A 25685-nucleotide genomic window follows, 5' to 3' on the forward strand; every position below is an offset into this window, starting at 1 on the left:
TGCCACATCCCATCTAAAATTGATGGCTCTGTCGTGAAAAGGATCAGGCAATAAATCGTTGAATACAATCAAGGGAATACACGAACAAAGATCTTTGTGACCAATTATTGGTTTCACCACGAAATGGTGACTCGTGAAGGACAACTTAAACAAATCTCATGCACTGCCAGAGACAGACACCGATACCACCAGCGATCACAGGAGACAACACCTTCCTTTATCAATGTTAAATCAAACCTACAACAGGACATCAATAACACCAATTTTTACCTCCACCACCAAAGGTGAAAGAGGTTATGTTTTCACCCCTTTCTTCTGTTTGCTTGTGTACAGGATATCTCAAAAAGTTGTGGACGGATCCAGATGAAATTTTGTGGACAGGTTCGGTGTGTGACAAGGACGAACTTATTAGATTTTGGTGAAGATCCGGTTACCGGATACTGGAATTTTTAAAGTGATTCTTCACCATTGAGAGATCGGGCTAAACTAATATATAGCAAGATATCTCAAAAAGTTTTGGATGGATTTGGATGAAACTTGGTGGACAGGTTGAGTGTGTGACCATGACAAATTGATTTGATTTTGGTGAAGATCCGGATCCGGATCAGACTCCTAGAAATTTTTAAGTAAGTCTTCACCATTGAGAGATAGGGCTCAAAAACGATATAGAGCACGATCTCAAACATGTATTGGGCCAGATATGATCTCGTGGATCAGGCAATATCAGGCAGGGGCATGCGCTCCACTGAATGCCCTTCTAGTTATAAACTGAATCTATTCAAAAAAATAAAAGGGGGTTATAAGCATGAGATATTTTGTCTAAATGTAATGTTACATTATTTGATTATTCGTTCATGTTCACAAACATTGAACTGACGCAAGCAACATGGAGTAGCTATTTAAATTCGATATTAACCAATTTGAAAGGAACAACAAAAAAAAAGTTAAAAACATTAATTGCCACAAGTCTGGTAGGTCTGAGATTATATAATGCTTGAAACAGGATCATCCGACATAATTTTCCCATAAATTGAGACACAATGTAATTTTCCATATAAAAACAAGGACAAAGATAATACTATGTAATTTTCCAAGGCACTTAATTCAATCACATTATCTCAATAGAAAACAAAATTCAAACCAAACACAATCAGTAATGCAGTCACAGTGATAATTTCAGTCGGTGGTTACTCGTTATCATTTCTTGACATACACACATCATATACGGTAATTATAGCTGGGTTGGCATTCAAGCCCAGGCTAGACAGCTTAGAGGCGAGTGTGCATACCTCAAGGCCATCCTGACAGCCAACAAACAATATCATACTATAAGGCAAAATAGGTAATGGGTTGGTTATTTTAAGCTTGAGCCAATGGTCATCCTTTATCAATCATTAAAGTTCCCAGCATAGAACAACAATTTCAACATTCACACTGTGATAGAAAAATAAAAAGTGTATTCCTTAATCAAGATAATGTGAATTGTAAATTTAATTTAAAAAGTGGCACATGCACTGCTCCAACACCTGAAATGTACTTCATAAAAAAGCACTCTGCTGACCTGTGAGGAGGGTTCAGCATACGGCTACTTGATTGATTCCAGGCCAAGCGAGACCAAGCTATGACAAGCGGCTGAAGGAGATAGGACTTTTTACATTAGAAAGGAGTCCAGGTTCAGGTCAGTCAGGTCTCTTGACTGCCAATGGTAACACGCAACCCAGTGCTACCTGCCGCATGGTCGGGAAGTCGGTAACTAAACCGACTATCCTCACTGGTTCGCCAGTGGGGAGGGTAACTGTGACACCCTGCAGGACTAAAAACAATGCTTTTCCAAGGGCAGTTGAGCTCATTTAGGGAGCCAAGCTGGTTAGACCGGTCTTTTAGGTCGTAGTTTGAGGAGAGCAACCGCTCAGGGAAGTACTACCGTTCTGACTTAGGAGCGTTAAAGTGGTGCCCAGAACTATCTTACACTCTCCGTGTCAGGATTGCTGGTCTTACTTTGTCTCACTCAAACTATAACTATATTGCAAGCTTTAATCTCTCTTTCTTGCAAACAAACATCATACATTTTTCATACTCACTCATTTTCACTCCTCATTTTACATTCTGTCTCTCTTTTATTTCTCTTTCCTCCCATTTCCTTCAGACAACCTCCATTTAAATATGATAAAGTCCAAAAAAGTTAATGGCCCCTAGTTCCTGGCATTATGGGGTGCGAGGAATCTCTGGTGACCTGCCTGTCTCTGCTGCCAACGAGAGGGGGGGGGGGGGATGGGGGACTCAGGCAGTAGTAGTATCGGTCCCTCTCAAGACCCTTATGTCTGGTGTTGGCTTAATGGTTAGGGTGGCGGGCTTTGGATCTGAGGGTCCCGAGTTCAAATCCCGCTCGGCAGTTGAATTAATACCAAGTGGGGTTAACTCTGCCTGTCATCCTTCCGAGGTTGGCAAAATGAGTGCCAGCATGCTGGTATACTGTGTCGGATTGGCGACCCATCCAGGATTGTGCCCAAGAGCCAAGGAGACTGCTTAAGCAGCACCAACACTTTGCACAGAGTATGGTCCCAATCTCCTCCTCCTCAAAACCCTTGCCTTATGAACCAACGTGACTCTTTTTCAATTCATTTCACCAACATTCGTGGTCTTTCTTTGAATCTTTCCTCTGTTGAACATCATCTAGCAAGCTCCTCTCCATATATCTTGCTTCTCTCAGAGACCCAATTATCACATGATGTTCTTGTTTATTCACTTAACATTTCAAACTACAACCTTCACTCACAATTCCGCTTCAAAGGAGGAGTTTGCATCTACTCCAAAGTCAACACCCCTGTGGACGTCGCATCTCAAAACTTTGATGTCATCTGGCTTAAGATTTGTCTCCCAACCATCACTATCTTTCTCTGTTTCACTTACTGCTCTCCCAATTCGACAAACTTTATAGCTTTCTTTGACTATCTTAATTCTTGCCATGAGGCCATGACATCCGAACACCCTCAAACAGAATTTCTCTATCTCAGAGACTTCCATGTACACCACAGGGAATGGCTGAAATCTTCCCACACTGATGTTGGGGGAGTTGAAGCTCTTACATTTTTCCCATTCTTCATGATTTGGAACAAATTATCACCCACCCTACCCATATCCCAGATCGTCATGTCCACACTACCAATATTTTGGATTTATTCTTCACCTCCAATCAGTTGCATTACCGCTCCCCAATTTCACCTCCAATTGGTTCTTCTGACCACAATCAATCTTGTGAACTTCACTTTATTTGCCACCAGCACTTCTTCTCTGACTGCTCCAATGAAACACCAGTATTGGCATTTTAATAATGCTGACTGGACTGGTTTACGAAACTTCTTTTCTGACTTTCCCTGGAAAGACTACTGCCCCTCCTCGGGCGATGCCTCTATCGCTGCTGAACGTATAGCTGAGGTTATGGTTACAGGAATGAAGGCTCATATCCCCTTCTCTTTCAAATATATCTCTCATCAATTCTTTGTTCAATAATTTCTGCTCTGTAGCCATTTGTAAAAGGGATGCCGCATATCGGACATGGAAAAAACTCTTCTTCCTGCAACTCGCATTCAGCTTTCATATCTGCCAGAAATTGCAAACATGTTATTCGTGAGGCAAAGCATTCCCTTTTTTATTTTTTTGTAAACCTTGTTGAGGCTCGTGTGAGAGCAAACACACAACGCACAGCAAGGGGGGCATGAGACAAGAGGGGAGGGAGTGGGAAGGACAAAACACTGGGGAACAGAGACATTAGGAGATTTGTGGAAGGGAGAGGGATGGAACGGGGAACATGAGGAATAGAAGATGGACATTACAGGGACTTTCAGGAAGGAAAGCAGGGAATTTGAAGGAGGTGGGCTTGGGTGGATTATCGGGGGTAGAAAAGATCGAGGATTTGGATGGGGGATGATGAGAGGTGGTGGTGAACAGCTGTTTTGAAGGCCTGGAGGGAAGAATGGGATTGAATAGAGTGAGAGAGTTTATTCCAAAGGTGGGGAAAAAGAGGAATCAAAAAGTGAAGGTGAGCAGCGATTCGTGATTTTGGTAGTTTTACTATTTATAGAATACATATATTATTTATTCAAAAGAAATGTGAGAACCTCTCATATTCTTCCACAAATAAACTTTTAGACTATTCTCTCTTTCCTCCTGAGCTAAAAGTATCTCCAACAACTTCTGTCGCTCCACCTTTCCTTCGCTTTTCCGTTCCGATGATAATATCGCTGTCTCTCCGACTGATAAAGCAACCCTTTTTGGTTTTCTTTTTTCCTCCAACTCCACACTGGATGACTAACATTCCATCTTCCTCTGATACACCCCTCACTAATCCTTTGTCCTTCCCTATAATATATTTTCATGCAGTCAAAAAATACTCCTTTCTCTGGATACAAGCAAGGCCTATGGGCAAGATGGCATTCCTACCTAGGTCTTTAAGGAATGTGCTTCAGAACTTGCACCCGTGCTTGCTCGTTTGTTTCGTTTTTGTTTAAAACTTATCCTCTTTCCTGGAAATATGCCTTAATACAGCATATTTTAAAGGGTGATCGTTCAAACCCTTCTAACTCCCATTCTATTGCTCTGACTTCTACTATTTCTAAAATCTTTGAATGTTTTCTCAATTCCAATTTTGTCAAGCATCTTGAATCTGTCTTCTATCTGACCACCAATACGGCTTTTGCAAGGCAAGATCTACAGGTGATATCCTCTCTTACATTACGAATGTCTGGGCCACTTCTTTGAGAGACTTTGGGGAATCCTTAATTGTAGGCCTTGATATCTCAAAAGCCTTTGACAGTGTTTGGCATAGGGATCTGATATCCAAGCTTCCCTCTTTTGGCTTTCCTCCTTCACTCTGCTCTCTGACTGCTCTATCTCCGGTATTGTTCATGGTTCAATATTAACAACAGCCGTGTACCTCAGGGTTCCGTCCTGTCTCCAAACACTCTTCCTTTGTTTTATCAATGACCTTTTTTCCACAAATAACCAAATACAGTACACTCGTATGCTGACGACTCAACATTACATTCCTCCATGTCTTTCCCATCTTCCCTCACGTGATCTACATCTCGTTTCATCACAGCCACCTCATTAAATTCAGATTTGGACAAGATCTCCCAGTGGGGCAAATGTAATCAAGTTAAGTTTAGTGCTTTTAAAACTCAATTTCTTCATATATATATATATATATATATATATATATATATATATATATATATATATATATCTCTCTCTCTCTCTCTCTCTCTCTCTCTCTCTCTCTCTCTCTCTCTCTCTCTCTCTCTCTCTCTCTCTCTCTCTCTCTCTCTCTCTCTCTCTCTCTCTCTCTCTCTCTCTCTCTCTCTCTCTCTCTCTCTCTCTCTCTCTCTCTCTCTCTCTCTCTCTCTCTCTCTCTCTCTCTCTCTCTCTCTCTCTCTCTCTCTACTCTCTACTCTCTACTCTCTACTCTCTACTCTCCAATCTCCTTTGAAAGCTGTAAAATTATACCATGTGATGCTATAAACCTACTAGGTATTTCTCGAACATCAAATTTATCCTGGAATCCACACATTACACAAATAACTAAGTCTGCCTCGAAGAAATTAGGAGTCCTATTCAGATGTCGAAGATTCTTCTCCTTTGAACAGTTGCTCCAAGTATATAAAGGATTGATTCGTCCTTGTATAGAGTACTGCTCTCACATCTGGGGAGGTTCCAGCTCCACATACTTACTGGACAGAATTGAATACAAAGTTATTCGACTTGTCATCTCCACCAATCTGACCTCAAAACTCGAAGTAGGCTCACTTACGCTGTCGGCGAACTCAAATTACGCTGCAAAGTAGGCTCTCTTTTCTACAGATATTACTTTGGTTTCTGCTTGCAAGGACTTGCTGCTTGTGTACCTCCACCATTAGCGAGACCAAGGAATACTCAACAAGCCACTACATCATATGATTATTGTGTGGCCATTGGCAACTCAAGGGTGGGCCATTACGATGTTTGTTTCTTCCCCTCCACCGCCAAACTCTGGAACTCTTTACCCTCTCACATGTCCCAAACACTTATGACCTTCCCTTTTTCAAAAAGCAGATTTTTTTTTTTACTTTCTCAAAAACTGAGACTATTCTCTCTTTCCATACTTTTCTATGAATGCAGTTTATATTTAAGGCCTGGCCTCAATGAGGATGATTTAGTCCATGACTGGAGCCTTCAACATTAAAAAAAAATTAAAAAATTACCAGGTGTTTCTGATAGAGGGGTAAAAGATAATGAAGGGTGTAGACAAGATAGGTGCAATGGAGTTTTCAGCAGAGTGGGCAGTGATAGGACCAGGTAACATAGATTGAGGGTAAAGAAGATGAGTCAGGATAGTTTTAAGGCAGGGTCTTTCAGTCAGAGTAGTCAACACATCGCATGGTCTCCCGAGAAAGGTAGGGGCAGGAGAAGGGGTAGAGAAGTTTAAACTGGAATTGTGTAGGTACCTAGCTAGATGCATTGAAGATAGAAGGGAATGGGGACGTTTGCAGGACTTGAAGGTAGCTTGTGTGTGGATAGGTGACACATACTGGGGGTGGTGCAGTGCAGGCATGATGGGCCAAATTACCTCCTCCTGTGTCAAAGTTTCTTGTGTGTGTATTGTAAATTTTCTCAATAGATAACTAAAGTCAAAAAGATAAATAATAAAAAAATAACTGGAATGGCACTTGCAGAGCACATTGGCTCTCCTCACACATTCATTCTGAACAAAAATACCATTAACTGAACACGCCATTATTATGGGTCACATTCCCGTATCATCCATTCACCATCCATCCATCTATCCATTGGGACCATACTCTGTGCAGAGCGTTGGTGCTGCCTAAGCAGTCTCCTTGGCTATTGTGCATAATCCTGGACAGGTCGCCACTCCGACACAGGATGCCAGTAAGTTGGCACTCATTTTGCTGACATCGGAAGGAAGACAGGCAGCGACAACCCCACTTGGTATTAATTCAACAGTGGGGGGATTTGAACTCAGGATCCTAGGATCGCAAGCCCACCACCCTAACCATTAAGCCAACACCAGGCATATCCATGTACCGGTGCACCTTATTATGCCACGGGTTATGAATATCATAAAATTTAATTCTTCACTCACATCATGTCATAGATCAGACATATGAAGTTTCAGATTTTTGGATAACGATTTCAATTCAACCAATTATGGCTGGAATACCACTTCACCGATGACGTCATCGTTATTACCCTATATACCCCTTGGGGAGTTGACACGTGCCAAGTTTCGATTTTTTTCGTTGAGCGGTTTTAGAGAACATGTCAATTTTTTTTTCTTTTAATCCAACATGGCTGCAACACCATGTGACTGACAATATCAGCGTTAGCAATAAAATATTCTCCATGGGGAGTCCCTCCTGTGTTTAAAGTTTAGCATCAAGCGCACAAGCAGTTGCAGAGAAAATACATAAAATCCTCTAGCAAGTAAAGTTTGATTAATGATGTTGCATTGATGGGTTGACTGACTGCCTGGACACAACTGAGGTTGTGGATCTACTGACGTAGGTAATCTACCAATGTAGCTGTTACCATGGTTACGGATTTGCCGTGTGGAGAGGCACTGGGCTGAACGGATCAAAATCGAGGAAGAACGGTGCCCAGCCGATGATCCATGCAGTCAGGAAACCATTCAATTGCTTACAAGTTAGGGGTCTTACTTTAGGTAAGGAAAGTATGTTTTAAAGTTTACAATTTAACTGATGTTGAATATTGGATGTTGTGAAATTATCATCATTTGCAGCAATCCTTTAAATTATATTATATTTTTAGGAATAGCTGAAACTGTACAGTGTGTGTGTGTGTGTGTGTGTGTGTGTGTGTGTGTGTGTGTGTGTGTGTGTGTGTGTGTGTGTGTGTGTGTGTGTGTGTGTGTGTGTGTGTGTGTGTGTGTGTGTGTGTGTGTGTGTGTGTGTGAGACCATTTTTCTCAGAGAGCCAAATGGATCTTCATCAAAACATCATTATCTATGTGTATATATGCAATCAAACCTTTACTTTTAACGATGTGTATATATGCATCAGGAAGAAGATAATTGGTTTGGGTACATTTATAAGTGTTGTGTACATCTTTTGTTCTGCATATGCTGGCAAGACAAGACAGCCTGCATACATTGGCAGACTTTATAATGACCTGTCTATCCACTGAACTGTCATGCATACGAGCTACGCCCCCTGCACCTTCACCCATTGCCAATAGTGTTTATGGCACTTGTCTCTGCCCTTGGCCAATGTGCATGTCTGATATCTCCGACACAGCATTTGGCACGTGACAAGTTGTGAAAGGCATACCCTGACAAACTTCGTCCCACACAACAAACTGGGTAAACGTTTGACAGTGCATGTCCACAGTCTTCACGGGAGCCATACAGCACAGATACAAATGGAACAGAAAAACAATTGCAAATACGAATCTACCACCTCAACATGACAGCTACAAACAAGAACTCGGTAGACCTTTGCCAGGCTGAACCGTTTATATTTTGTATTGCACAGATAGGCCGGATCTGAATCCGGACCTTAACCAAAATCTAATCGGCTTTTTCTCGTCACCTACCCAACTCATCCACCTAATTCTATCATAATACGCCCACAACTAGTTAAGATATCTTGCTGTATATTGTTTTTGGCCCCATCTCTCAATGGTGAAGAATCACTTATAAAATTAAAAAATTATTGGATCTAGATCTTCACCAAAATCAAATCAATTCTTCCTCATCACACACCCAACCTGTGCCCAAAGTTTCATCCGAATCCGTACAAAACTTTTTGAGATATTGTATTCACAGATAGAAACACAAGTGAAAACGTAACCTCCTTCCACCTTTGGTGGCGGAGGTAATAAAAAGGAAAATCAAGATGAGGAGGCTATGACATTGAGCATTTAGTCTTCACCACGTCATACTAAAATTTGACAATTCCATGTGAGTATGCATGCATGCCTGCCTCCAGGCAGGTATGTCTGAACCTTACAGAATCTAAAACAACTTGGGTTTTTTTTGCATATGTGCTTGGAAACGGCCTCTACCAAGTTGTTCATGTGCTTGGAATATCCATGGTCAGATAATGTGCACAACACCCCCCCCCCCCCCCATGAGGATGTGGAGGCAACTGTGATTTTCACCTGCACATGTAGCACAGTGCACGTGGATTACTGACCCCTGCTGGAAAGAACGGGTATTACTAGCCATGGACAAAATCCCCCATCTTCACCATCATCATCAGATTCATCATCCTCATCCTCATCCTCCCTTCCCCGAAGAAGGTTTTTCTAGTCTGATAAATGTGGGGAAAAAAAATTTTCTGACTTATTACGCTCTGTCTGCTTGTTTGTTACCTCATTCCGCAATTGCCTACACCTTTCTACTCCATTGTCAACCTCTCAGCTCTCTGTCATTCGGCTCTTCCATGAGCCTCGACTTTGGTGGTTCAAACAAAAAAATAAAATAATAAAGACCAAATGCAGGGTCTTCGGGTAAAGAAATGCAAGACTCAATTCAATATTGGCTCGGCAATCACGTGCAACATTCAGTACAGACGTGGTTGTGTTACGAATGATACGTCTATGGTCCATCTTCTGCCCAATGCCATGCACCACAAACACAAGATGCGAGATGTCAGGTAGTCGGTCCAATGGAGATGCATCTTCTTTGTATCCTCGGTGGAGCCGCGTACCACTACTAGATGCTGTGACAGTGAAAGAAGGCAAGGGATGAAGCCTCAATACATGCCTTTTGCCATTTTTAGCATTCCACATTGCAAACTTCAAAATGGCTGCATCAGATTTCACTCTGGAATCATTGGGAATTAATATTTTAATTAATTAATTAATCAATCAAGTATCTTTACAAAAATAAAAATCTACGAGTTTTATCAACAGATACGCAGAAGAAAGAAAATGCAGACATCGTGTCAAGATACCTTTTGATAAACCGAGCTTCAGGCCGACGGTCCGGGCAATTTTGGAGGTAGCTGCGTCACTGTACAAGTACACCTCACTTATGCCATTCCAATCTATGTGGCTGCCTTGAAGCTGGAGGCTGTGCACAACTGGAATATGCATAACTCGCATCACCTTCAACATCTGCACCACCAGCATCATTATTGTCAGTCATACATACAGCGACTATTACAAAACTTCAGCCAGTTTGTAGCATCACAAAGGCGTGCCATGATCTTTGTTTTCTCGTTCCCAACTTGTGTAAATGGAGACTGTTTGCATTCTTTGCTGAATATTATGGTGAGCACCAGGTACAATTAATTTCTGGCTAGAACCCTGCATCATTAACCATCACTACCACACCAGTAGGAAACAATTCCATCCATCGATTGGGACCATACTCTGTGCAGAGCATTGGTGCTGCCTAAGCAGTCTCCTTGGCTATTGGGTACAATACTGGACGGGTGGCCACTCCGACACAGGGTAAGGAATAATTGCAACAATAAAAATAATTTTGGTCACTAGACCGAAGTCAATTGCATGCCATTGCCAATCCCAGCACTTCCCACTTAAAGAAAAGTTGAAAGATGACAAAAAGTTCCACCAGGAATGACCCAATATCAAATTTTGAGTGAAAAACAAAATTTCCGTTTTGACCGGTTACTCTCGTGCCCTGTTCTTGATTGCGCGGCCCGTGAGCCACTGGTGGCCTAAAGTGCAGCCACTGACGTGCGGCCGATAATACACAAATGCCAAAACACCACATCATAAATGCTACAAATTGACCGAATTGTTTCAAGGGAGTGTTTCAATGTGAAGCATAAAAGTAACATCACTACATGGCAGCATGCAAATAATTATGCTTGCAGCCCAGTAAGCACGCACGCACAAAGAGTATGTGGAGGCAGGGCTGAATAGCAGCCATTTTGGAATCCTGCCGGCAGTATGGAGCCCTCATACTGATGTCTTATCAGCAAAAGTGGCCCCTTCTAAAAAAGTGAAGATCACTGCCGAGGGCATCCCAGGGCATGAAATGGGGGTGTCATATCCAAAAAATCGTCACATTTCATACGTCCCCAAATGCTGACTGCATATACAAAGTTTCATTTTTTTTTTAAATGTCTGAAATTTGGCATTTTCTGTTTTTGGCAAACCAGAATACCTGTTTTGGTATTCGACCCCACCACAGGGCTTGGGTGGGGGCAGGGCAAAAAAAAGGGATACTGCCTTTGCACTTTCTTGCCATGTGATGATCATAACTACAAAGTTTGGTAAATTTCTGCACAACTGTTAAGGAAGGAACAGACAGACAGGACAGGACAGACCCGAATACAATATCCCCCCCAAATTTTTTTATTTTCAAAAAGCGTGGATATAACGCTTTTTATTTTCTTTCCCCCCCTGTCCCCCCACCCCTACCCCATCCCCCCTCTCGAAGAGCTAGTCCAATGGAAGGGCAAGGTAGAACTGGCAGTTGGGCAGCAAGGCAACAATTGTGAAAAACCAGCATGGGAATGAGAGAACAGGAAAGGAAGAGAGAGAGAGAATGTGTGTGTGAGAAAGAGAGAGACAGAAAGAGAGACAGACAGAGAGACAGAGAGAGACAGAGACAGAGAGAGACAGAGACAGAGACAGAGAGAGACAGAGACAGAGACAGAGAGAGACAGAGACAGAGAGAGACAGAGAGAGACAGAGACAGAGAGAGACAGAGACAGAGAGAGACAGAGACAGAGAGAGACAGAGACAGACAGAGAGAGACAGAGAGAGACAGAGAGAGACAGAGAGAGACAGAGAGAGACAGAGAGAGACAGAGAGAGACAGAGAGAGACAGAGAGAGACAGAGAGAGACAGAGAGACAGAGAGAGACAGAGAGACAGAGAGAGACAGAGAGAGACAGAGAGAGACAGAGAGAGACAGAGACAGAGACAGAGAGAGACAGAGAGAGACAGAGACAGAGACAGAGAGAGACAGAGACAGAGACAGACAGAGACAGAGACAGAGAGAGACAGAGACAGAGAGAGACAGAGACAGAGAGAGACAGAGACAGAGAGAGACAGAGACAGAGAGAGACAGAGAGAGAGACAGAGAGAGAGACAGAGACAGAGAGAGACAGAGAGAGAGACAGAGAGAGAGACAGAGAGAGACAGAGAGAGACAGAGAGAGACAGAGAGAGAGACAGAGAGAGAGAGACAGAGAGAGAGACAGACAAAGACATTGAGACAGAGACAGAGAGGAAAGCAGCAAGTAAGATGGTTGAGTTACAAATGGTTAATGGATGTATTAAAGATCATGTGTCAAGATGGGGTATGACACGAGGTGGCAGTGCTCTGCCTGCTGGAAGTCCGAGAGGGAAGAGTGGAAAAGAACAGCTTCTGGAAGACAGTTCCAGAAGACGGGCGAAGCGAGGAAAACAGTTGAAGTGTGCAGTAAGCCTGGATTTGGGGAGTTTAACCAGGAGAGCATTACTCAAAGAATTCGTGCATTGTGGAGCAGCTGGGAAGGTTTGGATGACAGAGAGAGCAGAAGGAAAGTCCCCCCCCCCACCATGTTCTAAGAATGATTCACAAACTAAGTGTATGTGGAGTCCCTCTGTTGTTTATCCATAAACATGGCAGTGAACACAGGAAGTGCCAACAGCTTAAACAGCCCTACTGCTGCTGTTTACAGTTCCGTTTGGAAACTAGACATCTTGCAAGGGAATAACACTGCTTGTTACCTCCACCAATGAAGGTGGACAGAGGTTAAGTTTGCACCTGTCTGTTTGTGACCAGGATATCTTAAAGAGTTATGGATTGATTCGAACGAAATTTGGTGGACAGTTTGGGTGTGCGACAAGGACAAATTGATTAGATTTTGGTGAAGACTGGATCCGAATCCAGACACTTGAATTTTAAAATGATTCTTCACCATTGCGAGATATGGCCAAAAACGATATATAGCAGGACACATCAAAACGTTGTGGATAGATTCGGACGAAATTTGGTGTACGAGTTTAGTAGGTGACAACAAGAAGTCAATAAGACTTTGAAGGTCAGGATCCAGGTCCATCCCATCAGTGGGATACAAAACGTAAACTATTTAGCCTGGCGGAGGTTCCCGTTACCTCCGCCACCAAAGGTGGAAAGAGGTTATGTCTTCACCCCTATCTGTTTTTTTTTTGTCTGTTTCTGTTGGTTTGTGTGCAGGATATGTAAAAAAGTTGTGGACCGATTTGGTAAGCATGTTGGGTGTGTGACAAGGACAAATTGTTTAGATTTTGGTGAAGATCTGGATCCGGATTTTAGAATTTTTAAAAATGATTCTTCACCATTGAGAGATCAGGCTAAAAGCAATATAGAGCACAATATCTTAAAAAGTTATGGACTGATTCGGACAAAACTTGGTAGACAGGTTGGGTGTGTGATAAGGATGAATTGGTTTGATTTTGGTGAAGATCCAAATCCAGATCAGGATGAGAATTTTTTTATTTTCTTAGTAATTCTTCATCATTGAGAGATAGGGCCAAAAACAATATACAGGTATAGCATACTTCTTGATCCTGCTCACCTGTGCTCAATAATTATATCGCATGTTAAAGCGGAATGGGCACTCAGTAGAGCACTGCCTGATCCAGTGGAACATATCAGGCCCAAGAAGATATTATTCTACTGCATGAATATGACTCATTCACTGCTCAAAGCCTGCCTAGGACCTTTAACTCCACTACATTTTGGATATATGAATAGAATACATTAATATACTTGGCCACTTGGACTGTTACACCTCATTGTTGGCCTCATCCAGTGCTGGATTAACCATTAGGCAGACAAGGCATGTGCCTTGGGGCCAGCCAAAAATTCGAGCCAAAAATTATTTTCACATTAAATACTTGTCTTTTTTTGTATTAAATATTTTGATCTCGAATCAGTTCATCTTTTGTCTGGGGTCCATTTCCATGAGCCCGAGATCTAATTTAAAAATTTTCAGCCCATTCTCTAAAATTTCAAAATGTGCCTTAGGGCCAGCCGAGGCTTAATCCGGCACTGGCCTCATCTATCAATGGTGAAGAATAACAAAACTTTAAAAATTCTCGTATCCGGATTCGGATCTTCACCAAAATCGAATCAATTTGTCATTGCCACACACCCAACCTATCCACCAAGTTTCATCCAAATACGTCGAAAACTTTTTGAGATATCATGCTATATAATTGGTTTAGCCCCATCACTCAATGGTGAAGAATCACTGAAAAAATTTCTCGTATCTGGATCCGAGTCTTCACCAAAATCTAATCAATTCGTCCTCGTCACACATCCAACTTGTCCACCAAATTTCATCCGAATCCGTTCATTACTTTTTGAGATATCCAGCACACAGACAGACAGATAGACATACAGTGGTGAAAACCTAAACTCCATCCACCTTTGGTGATGGAGGGAAAAAGAAAATAGAGAAAGAATAGGTCCAGAGGGAAGCGAAGGAAAGCAACAGGCAGGTGGCATGAGGTGATCGAGGAGAGATATGTCCATAGACCTCCGCAAGGGAATTCCCATGGATTGCCACCCAAAAGGTAAAATGTACACCAATCAAAATAATTTGTGAAAGTTCAAGCGAACCCCAGTCATGAAAAGAACTATTTCCACCTTAATAACGTTATCAGGAAGGCTGGCAGAATGGCCTAGCGGTACGCACACTCGCCTCTAGGCTGTCGAGCCTGCTTTCGAATCCCCACCCAGGTATAAGCTGTCATCCCGACGTTTCACCCATGTGTGTACCATCACTCGGATGGATGTTAAACTGGGCATCCCATCCACCAGCATTATTTGGTGAACATCAAGGATCCCACGGTGTGCTTCAGGAGAAGTAGACGAGTCATTGCCGGCAGCCTGGCCAAAAATGACAAATTCCTGCCCCAACTACTGCTGGGAATGCAGTGGCAAACCACCCAGTACAACCCTCGCAAAGAACCTGCTTCGGCAGCACCGACGCTCTGTAAAGAGTACGGTACATCAGAATCAGAATTATGAGGCCAAAGTGGCCATCATGAAACTTGTGGAAAGAAACATTTCCCCCACCCCTTGACTTAAAAGGCCAAATGAGATCAAAGGTGACCAAATGTGCTGAAAATACAACGCCTTGACTGATCAAGAGAAAGAAAAAAAAACACATAAAAAGTTATAAATAAAAGTGAGAATACAAAGAAAAGTTTGAGAACAAGTAAAGACAAACAGAAAAAGAAAAATGAAAATTGAAGATTTGAGAAATACCACCTTAGTTGTTGACATTTTGACCTCATAAAAAAAAAAAAACAGTCACCCGCAGGGTGACCCATATCTTGCCAAAAGGTGACCACGTGTGACTTCTTTAAGGTCACACTGAGGTGAACAGAGCTGCTATCCACCAGGAGCGACTCCTTGAGGAATATCTGCCTACGAGAGATTCCGATGAGAATCGTTCTACAGAGTAACCATGAAAAATATGCGTTTGCCTCATAACGTCACCAAATGACGTCATAATGTCTCAAGCTTGACATATCTAGAAAGCACTCAGAGGTGTTCAATTTGAGGTACTACACGATATGGTTCCTAAAACTTGAAAATTTGACCTTGGGGTCAAATATGTTCGACCTCAGGCGCTAACCATGAAGGTCAAGGCCAATCGCCACCAAAAATTCATCAGCTGAGCGCCAAACCATGAACTATATTCCCATAAACTTTGGAGACGATTCGATTAAAATTACTCAAAAAATAAGGGTTTCGTCGACTCCCCTGATTTGCGACAAAGTGACCTTGACCTTTGTGTGTGCTGAAGGGTATTGTAATAATACTATGATATGTGTACCCACAAGAGTTTCCGATGAGAATTGTGCTCTACAGAGTGATATAAAGGTGAAAAATCCAATGATTACAGACAAACAAACCAAAAAAAAATAAAAAAATAAAAAATAAAAACTTACCAATAACAGATCTTGCAAAAACTTCGTTTTGGCAAGATAATAAAGCAGAAAGAAGAAATGCTTGCAAGGATAAAGGTTTTACAGCTCACGCATATCATGAGCATAACGAGTGGATTAACCACTCACAAAGGACACAGGGAGAGTTGTGCGAGAAAGCCGAGGAAGTAGAACGTGTTATTAGAAATCAGAGCTCACAAAGGAAGAATGCACCGATTCCAAAATATTTCTTCCCAGGCCAGGGTCATGAACTTTCACCCATTAAGCGAGGGCATAGTGGTCTTACAGAACAGATGGCAAGTCCATCACAAAAATAATTCACCGGTCAGAGCAAACGTACAATAGAAAATAAATAAACAGTGATAAGTACAGCAACAATGCAATTGCAAATAAAATCCTATTTAATTTGGGTTAAAGTATTATACAAATAGAAAGTATCCACTTTAGTAGAACGCAAGATATTGTCAATGTGCTCGAGATGGTAGCAGCAGCTTCGCCGAGAGCAGGACGATACAATGATGACGAGGATTCAATGGCCAAAGTTGTAGTGGCTTGAAAACACAGACCACAAATGAAAATGGATGGAGTGGTGTTATGACAACAGCAAAAGACAGAAAGCAAGGTCATCGATTTCAACACAGCCCGAATGCATACACATACGCTTGTGTCAACGCAGCTTTGCCGATAGGGAAATCACGAGGAACAGTGAGAGGTAGACGATAAATTGATAAAATTGTAGGCCAACTACAATGCAATTGGCACATATGGCATTAACATGCAAGCATGTTTGCCATGACGACGACTGCTCAGAATGTAACCATCCAAGTTGCTTGTACATGGTATGTAATGAATGATGTGCACACAGTTGGGTACCTTTGAATTGATCATTTATTTGCAGAATGATTTCCATGAGAGGTGACATAATTGGGGCACTGGTTCACATAAAGGCCTGACGTTAGTGAGTAGATGTGTACAACAACAAAGTGAGGGGTTGTCCGAGGGTTTTAAAATGCCGTATCACCAACATAACAAGGGATTCTGATGTACCATTCTCTGTTACAGAGCGTCGGTGGTGCCGAAGGAGTTTCTTGGTGAGGTTATGCTTGGCGGTTTGCCATAGCCTTCCCAGCAGTAGATAGGACAGGAATTTGTAATTTGTTCATGGTGCTGGCGATAGCCTGCCTAGTCTTCACGAAGGACGTGGGATCTTTAACATCCACCAAATAATACCGACAGACGTGACTCCCAGTTTAACATCTATCAGAGGGACCGCACGTACGCATTAATGAATCACCCTGCCTGTAAAACACTAGGATGACAGTTTAAAGCGAGGTGAGGATTCAAACCTGGCTAGACAGCTTAGAGGCAATTGTGCGTACCTCTGGGCCATCCTAATAAGGGATGCCTGCATTTGCATCATCTACTATGGGTCCAATTCCCGACCAAACTATGAACTGTCGGGTTGGTGTTTCGCAGGAAGGGTGTTGCCGCACAAAGTGTGCCATAAAGCTCGGTGCTCCATCGACTAGAATCAATTGCAGATGTTAAAGATCCCACTGTGTGTTTCGTAAAGAATATGCGGGTTGACGCGGACACCCGAAACAAACTTCAAGGGTCCTGCCCAAATAAATTCCAGTCGAACGTCAGGCCTGCCAGATGCTCCGTGAAAGACTCGGATCAAAACTTAAACCGTGGTCGACCACACAAGAATAGGAGATTAATTGAAGCCGTTAAAGTAGTCGTAGTTGTAGTTTTATCATCCCGTTCTAGTCTCCAAAACAAAGTCCAAAAAGAGTGCAAATGGTCTCAAAAGTCAGAAGAAAAATTTAAAAAAGAATACTTGTTAACAAGGATAAAAGTCAAAAGATATTGTAGCCCAATTGGGAAGAGGTTACATATTATGGGAGGGAGAAGAGGGGGTTAAAAATATTTTAAATAACAGAAAATAAAATTGGAGTTTGTTCACATGTGTGCACATTCTTCCAGTAGCATGAATTTTATCGAGGTTTCTATTCGTTTTAAATAATTTCCTCACCGCTCCGAGCTTCCATCGAGGCTTTCGGTGGTCCTTCCAGATCAATGGACTCCACTTGTCCTTGAAATTGCGCCAGGTATTCCTCCTCAATGAAATTCCCATCCTTTTCATCGACAGGGGCCCAGGTTCCATCCATAAACCACTGGCCTCGCATAACGGGTATGGCCTCCAACTCTGTGGGCCACAGTTACAAAGGTCCTCCGCACCCCTTGTTCACGTTTCCAAGGATTCCAAACACTTCATCACGTTATAAATGGGAATTTCGTTTTCCACAACCATTACAGTGAATCTCATTTGCACTCACACTAAAGGCAAGTTTCACTTTCAAGTTATTTGTGTAGGTGCAACGGTACAAGGGGACCCATTCACACGTTGCTTTTCATTCTAAAGTTCGAATCTGATTTCATTCAAACCACGCTCGGAATCCCAGTGCTGTTGAGACAGGGTGGGCAATGCTGCAGCACGCCATGCCGCAACAATTCAGTTCACCTGCTCTGATCGTACAAGTATTTACATGCTAATGATCGTCCTTTGACAGATGGACACCAACTCAACACTCAGGGTTATCGTTTAGAGAATATACATTTGCACCCACAAAAGAGCACTTTACAAACTCTCGGCTCATGGAAGCGAGGTGACGACCTGACAGTAGGGGAGGTAGAGCCACGTATGGAGTACGGACAACACGTAAATAAATGAATAAACAGCAAAAGAGGAGAAAGAAGAGGGGGAAGAAATACAGTAACCTAAATGTAAGGAGGTTGGCTTGAGTAAGGGTTTTTTGTGGGGGAGGAGGGAGGAGGGGGGGGTGGTTGTAAACAAAGGCAAGGCTCATGGCAGAGCTGGAACACAGAATGGATCAAAACGTACCAGAACAAAAGGAACTGGAAAAAGAGACTGAGGAAACAGCAACAGCAGGTAAGGGTTAAGGGACAAAATAAACAAAGATTTGGACAAATAAGGGGTGTGGGAAGGAATAAGGGGTAAGGGAGGATGCACAAGGTGAACAAGATGGATAAAGAAGCAAACTCTCATGAAGGAACAACTGGACACTTGGAAGGAGATGGACTTGGAGAGGGTTAATGGGGGTATAAAAGATCATGGTTTTGGATGGGGGATGATCTGAGATAACCTTTAAGATCCGCAGGGAAGAATGAGATCGAAGAGAATGTATAAGTTGGATCTACATGCCAGGGTGTGGTGGGGGTGGGGGGAAAAGGAATGAAAGGGTGAACGTGAGTAGTGATCCTGGATTTTGAGAGTTTCACCACCCGTCTGCGACGGTAAGCAACCATGCGATGATGGACTCGGCTTCATTGACCGAGATTCCAATGATCTTGAAGGCCTTGGTTTCCAGGGCATCAAGCCGAGCAAGATGTGAGGCATGGGTTAATGGGGGTAGAAAAGATAAATGGTAGGGATTTTGGAGGGGTGGGCTGACGTGAGATGATGCTGCACCGCTTGCTCGATCCCTTGGAAAGGAGTGTGGGTTTGAACAGTCTGAAGAAGGCAATCCCACAAACGAACGAGTTGGGATGTGCAATGAGCTTGTATCTTGGGAGTTTTAACCAGGAGGGGGTTAACGGAAACACACACACACACACACACACACACACACACACACACACACACACACACACACACACACACACACACCTCCTGGAGAAGCTTCAGAGGGCTGGAGGTTCCGAGAAAGCACAGGGAACTCACTACACCGACACTGTGGGAGAATTATGTACTTTTAACAATAACAGATGACGTCAACGTTAACACGTGACAAACAGTACCATCATTTGAGGTCGATGCCAGTTTTTCCAAACACACGTGACCATTCACACTTTTGCCTGGTAGCTTATGGTAGCTGTCAGCGTAGTGTGCGAATCCCATTGTAATAAGGTCATCATCAAGAACACCCGTCCACCTCCAACAACGTGAGAAAAATCACAAAAAATTTCCACGGCCACGACCACAGCCACGACCACGACCACGGCCACGACCACGGCCACGGCCACGGCCACGGCCACGACCACGGCCACGACCACGACCACGGCCACGACCACGACCACGACCACGACCACGGCCACGGCCACGGCCACGGCCACGACCACGACCACGGCCACGGCCACGACCACGGCCACGACCACGGCCACGACCACGACCACGGCCACGACCACGACCACGACCCTCCTGAGCTCAACAGCTTACCGTGCCAATAGATGGGATAACATTCCTTGCGGCCCACGTTGACCTCGTGAAGACCTCCTCGAACGCACACCAGCTCACACTCAGCGTCCAGCTCGTCGTCGCACCCCACCGGGCCCCGGGCTCCGCACTCGGGAGACGTTTCCTCGGTGGAGGAGCCGCTCCCCGCGGGTAATTCCTCCACCCGGCTCCCACCTGCCGTGGAACTGCTCAGCGGTAATCCCAACACCTGGCATCTCCGTCTGTGCGCCGCCTCGATCGTCAGAGAGTCCGAGCCGTTGAAAGGTCTCCACGAACCTCCGTCGCGATAAAACCATCGCACCTCCTCAGGTCTCAGAGGAGCTACAGCCTGTCCGGGCAGGACAGCTCGGACACCGTGCTCAACGACGCTCCCTTCTTCCTCGTCGTCGTCGTCCTCGTCGTCTTTGGCGTTGTTCGCAACCATGCCGGTGTTGTTGTAATCCGAGGTTGGATCGTCACTTTCTGGCGACTCCAGCGCTTCCAGCTCCATTGCGTCGCTTGTTCTCATTTACCCAAAACCCTTCTTATCCCCTTTTCTCTTCAAGATTCCTTTCGCTTTAATTTCCCTTATTTTTTTTTTTTTTTTTACTTCAGTGAGGAAACCTCATCGAGCCGCTCTTTTTCTCGGTTTCACTCCTCTTCTTCTTCTTCATCAAGTCGCGAAACGTTCTTGGCATCATTTTCTTCCCCATCCACAATTGCTCCGCCCAGACAGCGGTTTCTCGTCCAATGGGAACACGGCCGCCGGTGTCACCGGGCGGTGCTTCCTCTTCTTCTTCATCACAAACATTTTTATTTATTTTTTACTTCAGTGAGGAAACCTCATTGAGGGGAGGGCTTATATAGGGTTAATGGGTGTTGTAAAGATTGTGGAAATTGATGGGGAGGGGGATGACATGAGATGTTGGGCCAAAGACCTGGAGAGAAGAGTGGGATTAAACAGCCTCAGGCAAACGATTCCACAACGGGAGAAAAGAGGATTGAAAAGGTAGCGAGGTGTGCAGTAGCCAGGAAGATGGAGGAAGTCACTGCAACTGGAAGAACTCGTGCATCAAGGAGGAACTGGGAAAGGTCGAGGGGGGGGCTTTCAAGGCTGGAGATTAGAGGGAAGTTGGAAAAACTAAAACAAAACAGGCCAGCGACTGCCTGAGATGTGAAAGCAACAGATCTTCCCAAAACGAAGAAATTACCTTTGCTTATGAAGTGATGAAAAGTTTTGAATGGAAGCACAAAATGTATGAAATAACTAACTTTTCTCCAAGTTAAACTCTTCGAATCTCTGTCGTCAATCTTGTCATTTTGTGTGTAGCACAAAGATGTAAGAAGCATCGTTGGCTGTGGCAGTGGCAGTGCCCCGTGTGGGTAAGAGCAGGAATATAAAATTTGTTCAGGGTGCCAGAGATAGCTCGCCTACTCTTTGCGAAGGACATCGTGGAATCCTTCACGTCCACCAACGAATGCTGGCAGACAAGACGTCGGTTTAACACCCATCCGAGGGACGGCACACGCGTTGATGAATCACCCTGCCTATCAAACACCACAATGACAGTTTATAGCTGGGTTCGGGATTCGAACCAAGGCGAGACAGTTCAGTCCTCTCATCAATAAACAACTGTGACCCACCTCCAATCCTGCTCTCTCCTCAATGCACCAATCTGGCTTCTGCAAAGCCAGGTCCAATGGTGACCTCCTCACTTAAGTTGCCAATGAATGTCCTTCAGCTCTCGATCACTTCGGAGAAGGTGGAGTCGTTACGTTGGACATCAGTAATAGCCTTTGACAGAATCTGGCACAAAAGGCTCTGAGTGAAGCTCACAATGTATGGTGCTCAGCCTCAGCTGATCTGGTTTTCCAACTTCGGCGCTGGGTGATCTATCCCTACCTGTGTTGATAGTCCCCCCCCCCCCTTCCACCACATTAATTATGGTGTCCCTCAAGGTTCTCACCATCCCAGTTTTATTTTTTATCAATGACCTCCTCACAGCTATGAACAACCCTGTACATTCCTTTGCTGATGACTCCACCTTCCACTCCCAGTCCATTGCTGTTGATCACCTCTCAACTGTCACCTCCATCAATCAGTCTACGCCTGAAACACTCTTTATGTCCAGCTCTCAACCCCAGCAGTCTTCCTCAATTAATATGCTCAGTGTCACCATCTGCAGCAACCTCTCCTGGTAGCCTCACATTCTCTATATCTATATATATATTGTTGCGGTATTCGCGCCCGCCGGCGTGCGAACGGCCACGTAACTCGAATCGCGGCACGTCGCCCACCGGACGGACAATCCAGTCGTGACCCTCTCGGACTAACGCCGGGAACCAGTCACGGGTGGACCTTTTGGTCTCACCGCGATCGAGCCAATCAGCCCCCGCGTGGGATAGGGTTGCTCGCCAAATTCGACCTACCTAAGTACCCACGCGGAGGGTAGACCGGGCGATCGCACCTCGCCGCAGGTCGACTTCGGACACGGGCCACTTAAGCGACCCGTTCCGTACTATCAGAATAACCGAGCGGTGTTATCGTCGACCTCGACGGTTCGATTAATTATCGGGCGTACTCAGCCCACTACCAACCCTTTACGTGAAGCAAGATGGGGATTCAATGGAGGAAAAGACGAAGCGAAGCGGGAGAACAGTTCAACAATAAAGCACATTTATTCGCGGCACACGGGAAGCACACAAATACAATTCCACCAAATGCACACAAAAAAGAAAACACACTTCCATTTACACAAAAAGCAAATATAAAAGTGAAAACACAGTGCAGAGCTAATACCGACTACCGAGCACACGGCAACACTTATACAATTCTACTTCACAGACGGCGCCGACAACACATACCCAAAACCAAGGAAAAGAATATCCTCAAGAATGAGGCGGGCCTGAGGCCGAGACCGGGTCGGGCCTACCCGTCTGGTGATGAGACGCGGAGCGGCGATGGCCCCGCAACCCGCGGGCCTCGTGGACGGTGTCTGGTAGGGGGTGGGAACGGGGCCCCCTTGGTCGCACTATCTCAGCGCGGGGGGAAACAGGAGGGGGTTGCTGATGCTCGGGGTATAGAGGATCTTTATTATCCCTGGTGTGCGTCTCCACCTCGGCCAGGTCGCGCTGCCGGCCTCCCTCGGGCGTGCAGCTCCTGGCACCGACGCGAGCACCCCCTCGTCCGGCTCTCTTCAGCTTCTCCAGCCACTGCAGGCTTCGGGCTCCAGACTTCCACACTCGTCCCCTCCGTTCCGACTCCTTCTCGTTCTCCTTTTTCGTTCTCCTTTTTCGACCCTTTTTTGACTGACGAACACCGTCCTTTTATCCCCCCGTAACTTCGCCTTTGACCCCCTCCCTTTGACCTTTCACCTCGCTCCCCATTGGCCCGAGAAAAAGTGGGCGTGAAGGCTTTTTGATCCACAAATTTGCATATATCGATCGCCCTGGGGGCGGGGCCAATTCGCCCCTCGCTCACCGATTGGACGGCAAAAAGTGGGCGTGTGTCGTTTTTGATCCGTTTTTGAAGCACAAAATCCGTGATTTTGTACACGCTGTTCGACGCGCGTTCTGCACGAGTCCAACACCGGTACCCACAGCGGGGCAAGAACGGTGGCGATGCTACGGTTGCGAGGTGTGACGGGAAGGTCGTGGCGGTTGTGGTGAAGCGGCGTTGTGGTTGGTGGTTGATGTTGTGGTTGTGATCATGGCGGTTGGTCCAAAATAAAGATAGTAAAAGAAAAACGGCTATCCTGAAGAGTCGCAGCACGTATAAATGACATGTATTCCCACTAGACAACGGGTTTGGGCCTAACTACACATGCACTTACCGAGATACCTCACCTAAGGGACCTGAATGGTGGTTTGCGAATCTGGTAACCACAACACTACCCCCTTCCCTTTTTACAGACTCGTCCCGAGTCGTCAAATTTTCGTGTGCCATCATGTGTAGTTTTCCCCTAGTACATTTTACCTACGGATCCCTGAGTGCGACATTCATGGTATTCGTGTCCCCAAAATAAATAACCTGAGGGCTGCGTAACTACCTAAACAAACTCACTCACATGGACGACTTAAATAAAATTGCCGGCGCTAAGACAAACATGCCGGGGGCGCACTCATATTTACAGTACATCTTAACCTTAACTTACAAATTTTACACTAAACCATGGCCCAGGATCACTGAACTCTGCAAAAGAAAAGCAGTTAGCAGGGAGCCAGGCTGCCCACATGCAGTCTCTGACTCAATACAATGCAGGTGACAGGGAACGTGGCTGGCTGCTCACACGCAGTCCAAGGCCTTCCCTTTTGAACTGAACGCAGTGAACCACAACGGTGCTTGGGCTGCACAACGCAGTCTCCGTGCCAGCTCAAGTGGCACACGCAATGAGCACAACGAATGGATGCATGGACACAAACACGGTGCACGGGCCGCCACTGCAGGCCCGTGTTGTAGCTGCCAACAGGGCAGTTCTCGCAGCTTGCAAACTGTTGCCTTGCGGATCCTGGCGCACATGGAAATGAACAGGGGGGGGCAAAGCAAAAATTGAACGGGGCTGGTGAACGTGGGCAGTGGGCATGGCATGGCAAAGGTGAGCAGGCAAACACAGCCCGCAGAAGAAGGCCGCTGCAGGCAAACACAGCCCGCAGAAGAAGACCGTTGCAGGCAAACACAGCCGGCAGATGAACTGGCCGGCACAGGCCTTGCAGCACACAGCTGCCGATGAACTTGGCCGGCCTCCGCCTTGAAGCAAAACACGGCCAGCCGATGAAGTTGGCCAGCCTTTGCCGTTCAATGGAGGTTGGTGGAGGGAGTGCGGTGGTGCTGGCCACTTGGAAGGCGGGCTCGGACCTACCTACCTGTCTCCCTCCCAACCTATCGCCTTTGCCTGTCACTGTACATACCCACTCCCTTAATTTGTCAAACCCAAATTTAGCCCCAACTTATTTTTTTGTTGTTTTTTTTTTTTTTCTTACTTCCCCACTATAAATCGTCCCCTAACCCCCTTTATCGTCCTTGTTCGGCTAACCTATCCTGTCACCTAACCTACTCCCAACCCCTACGTTCCCTTCCCGGAGGGGAACAAGGGAGAGCTAACGTCCTGTGTCGAGGCCCAACGAAGCCTCAGAATGGCCTCCCCAGAGTTCGGCGATCTTACCCAAAGTGGGTCCAGCGGCCCACAACGACAGCGAGGGGATGGATGGTGCGGAGGGGTACATCTCCTAATCTACCCTAACCATTTAACTGTTAAACTACCCCGGGGCTTTCAACAAGCGCCTCTCGCTTAAACTATTGGTTCTAACAACCCAGATTCCCGTCGCCTGTGTTGGTGTCCTTACAATTTCGGGCCTCGCCCCCCAATTTTCTCTCCGTGCCCTCACACGGTCTCCTGGCTGGGACACGTGGCTCCCTTTGGCAGGCACGACCCTCTGCCGAATCTCCCGCTATGGCACCCCGGGCACTACACTGCCTCCGAGCCTACCAGCTCCCTAACACCGGGGAGTGCCCCCATGGCACCTCCCCTG

At 45.2% G+C, this 25685-nt stretch overlaps 1 protein-coding gene across 6 annotated transcripts in view; it reads right to left on the minus strand.

Moving 5' to 3' along the window:
* The window catches only part of DDHD1 (DDHD domain containing 1), a 71213-nt gene extending 50339 nt beyond the window's left edge, over positions 1-20874 (minus strand). The window contains exons 1-4 of one of the 6 annotated variants that reach the window (XM_085852154.1): positions 20160-20867; positions 17955-18128; positions 9969-10097; positions 9587-9734 (exon numbers count right to left, since the gene is read on the minus strand). In XM_085852154.1, coding sequence (XP_085708280.1) covers positions 9587-9734; positions 9969-10097; positions 17955-18128; positions 20160-20685 — 977 coding nt within the window. In that variant the 5' untranslated portion in view covers positions 20686-20867. Of the gene's footprint in view, positions 1-9586; positions 9735-9968; positions 10098-17954; positions 18129-20159 lie in introns of all 6 variants that reach the window. The other 5 variants (XM_085852155.1, XM_085852153.1, XM_085852157.1 and 2 more) reach the window with 5 other exon arrangements.
* Positions 20875-25685: the final 4811 nt, after the last annotated feature.

The sequence above is a fragment of the Eptatretus burgeri genome, chromosome 13 (genome assembly GCF_056783735.1).
Source record: "Eptatretus burgeri isolate ZD-2024b chromosome 13, Ebu_testis_v1, whole genome shotgun sequence".
In the NCBI taxonomy this organism is placed as follows: Eukaryota; Metazoa; Chordata; class Myxini; order Myxiniformes; family Myxinidae; genus Eptatretus; species Eptatretus burgeri.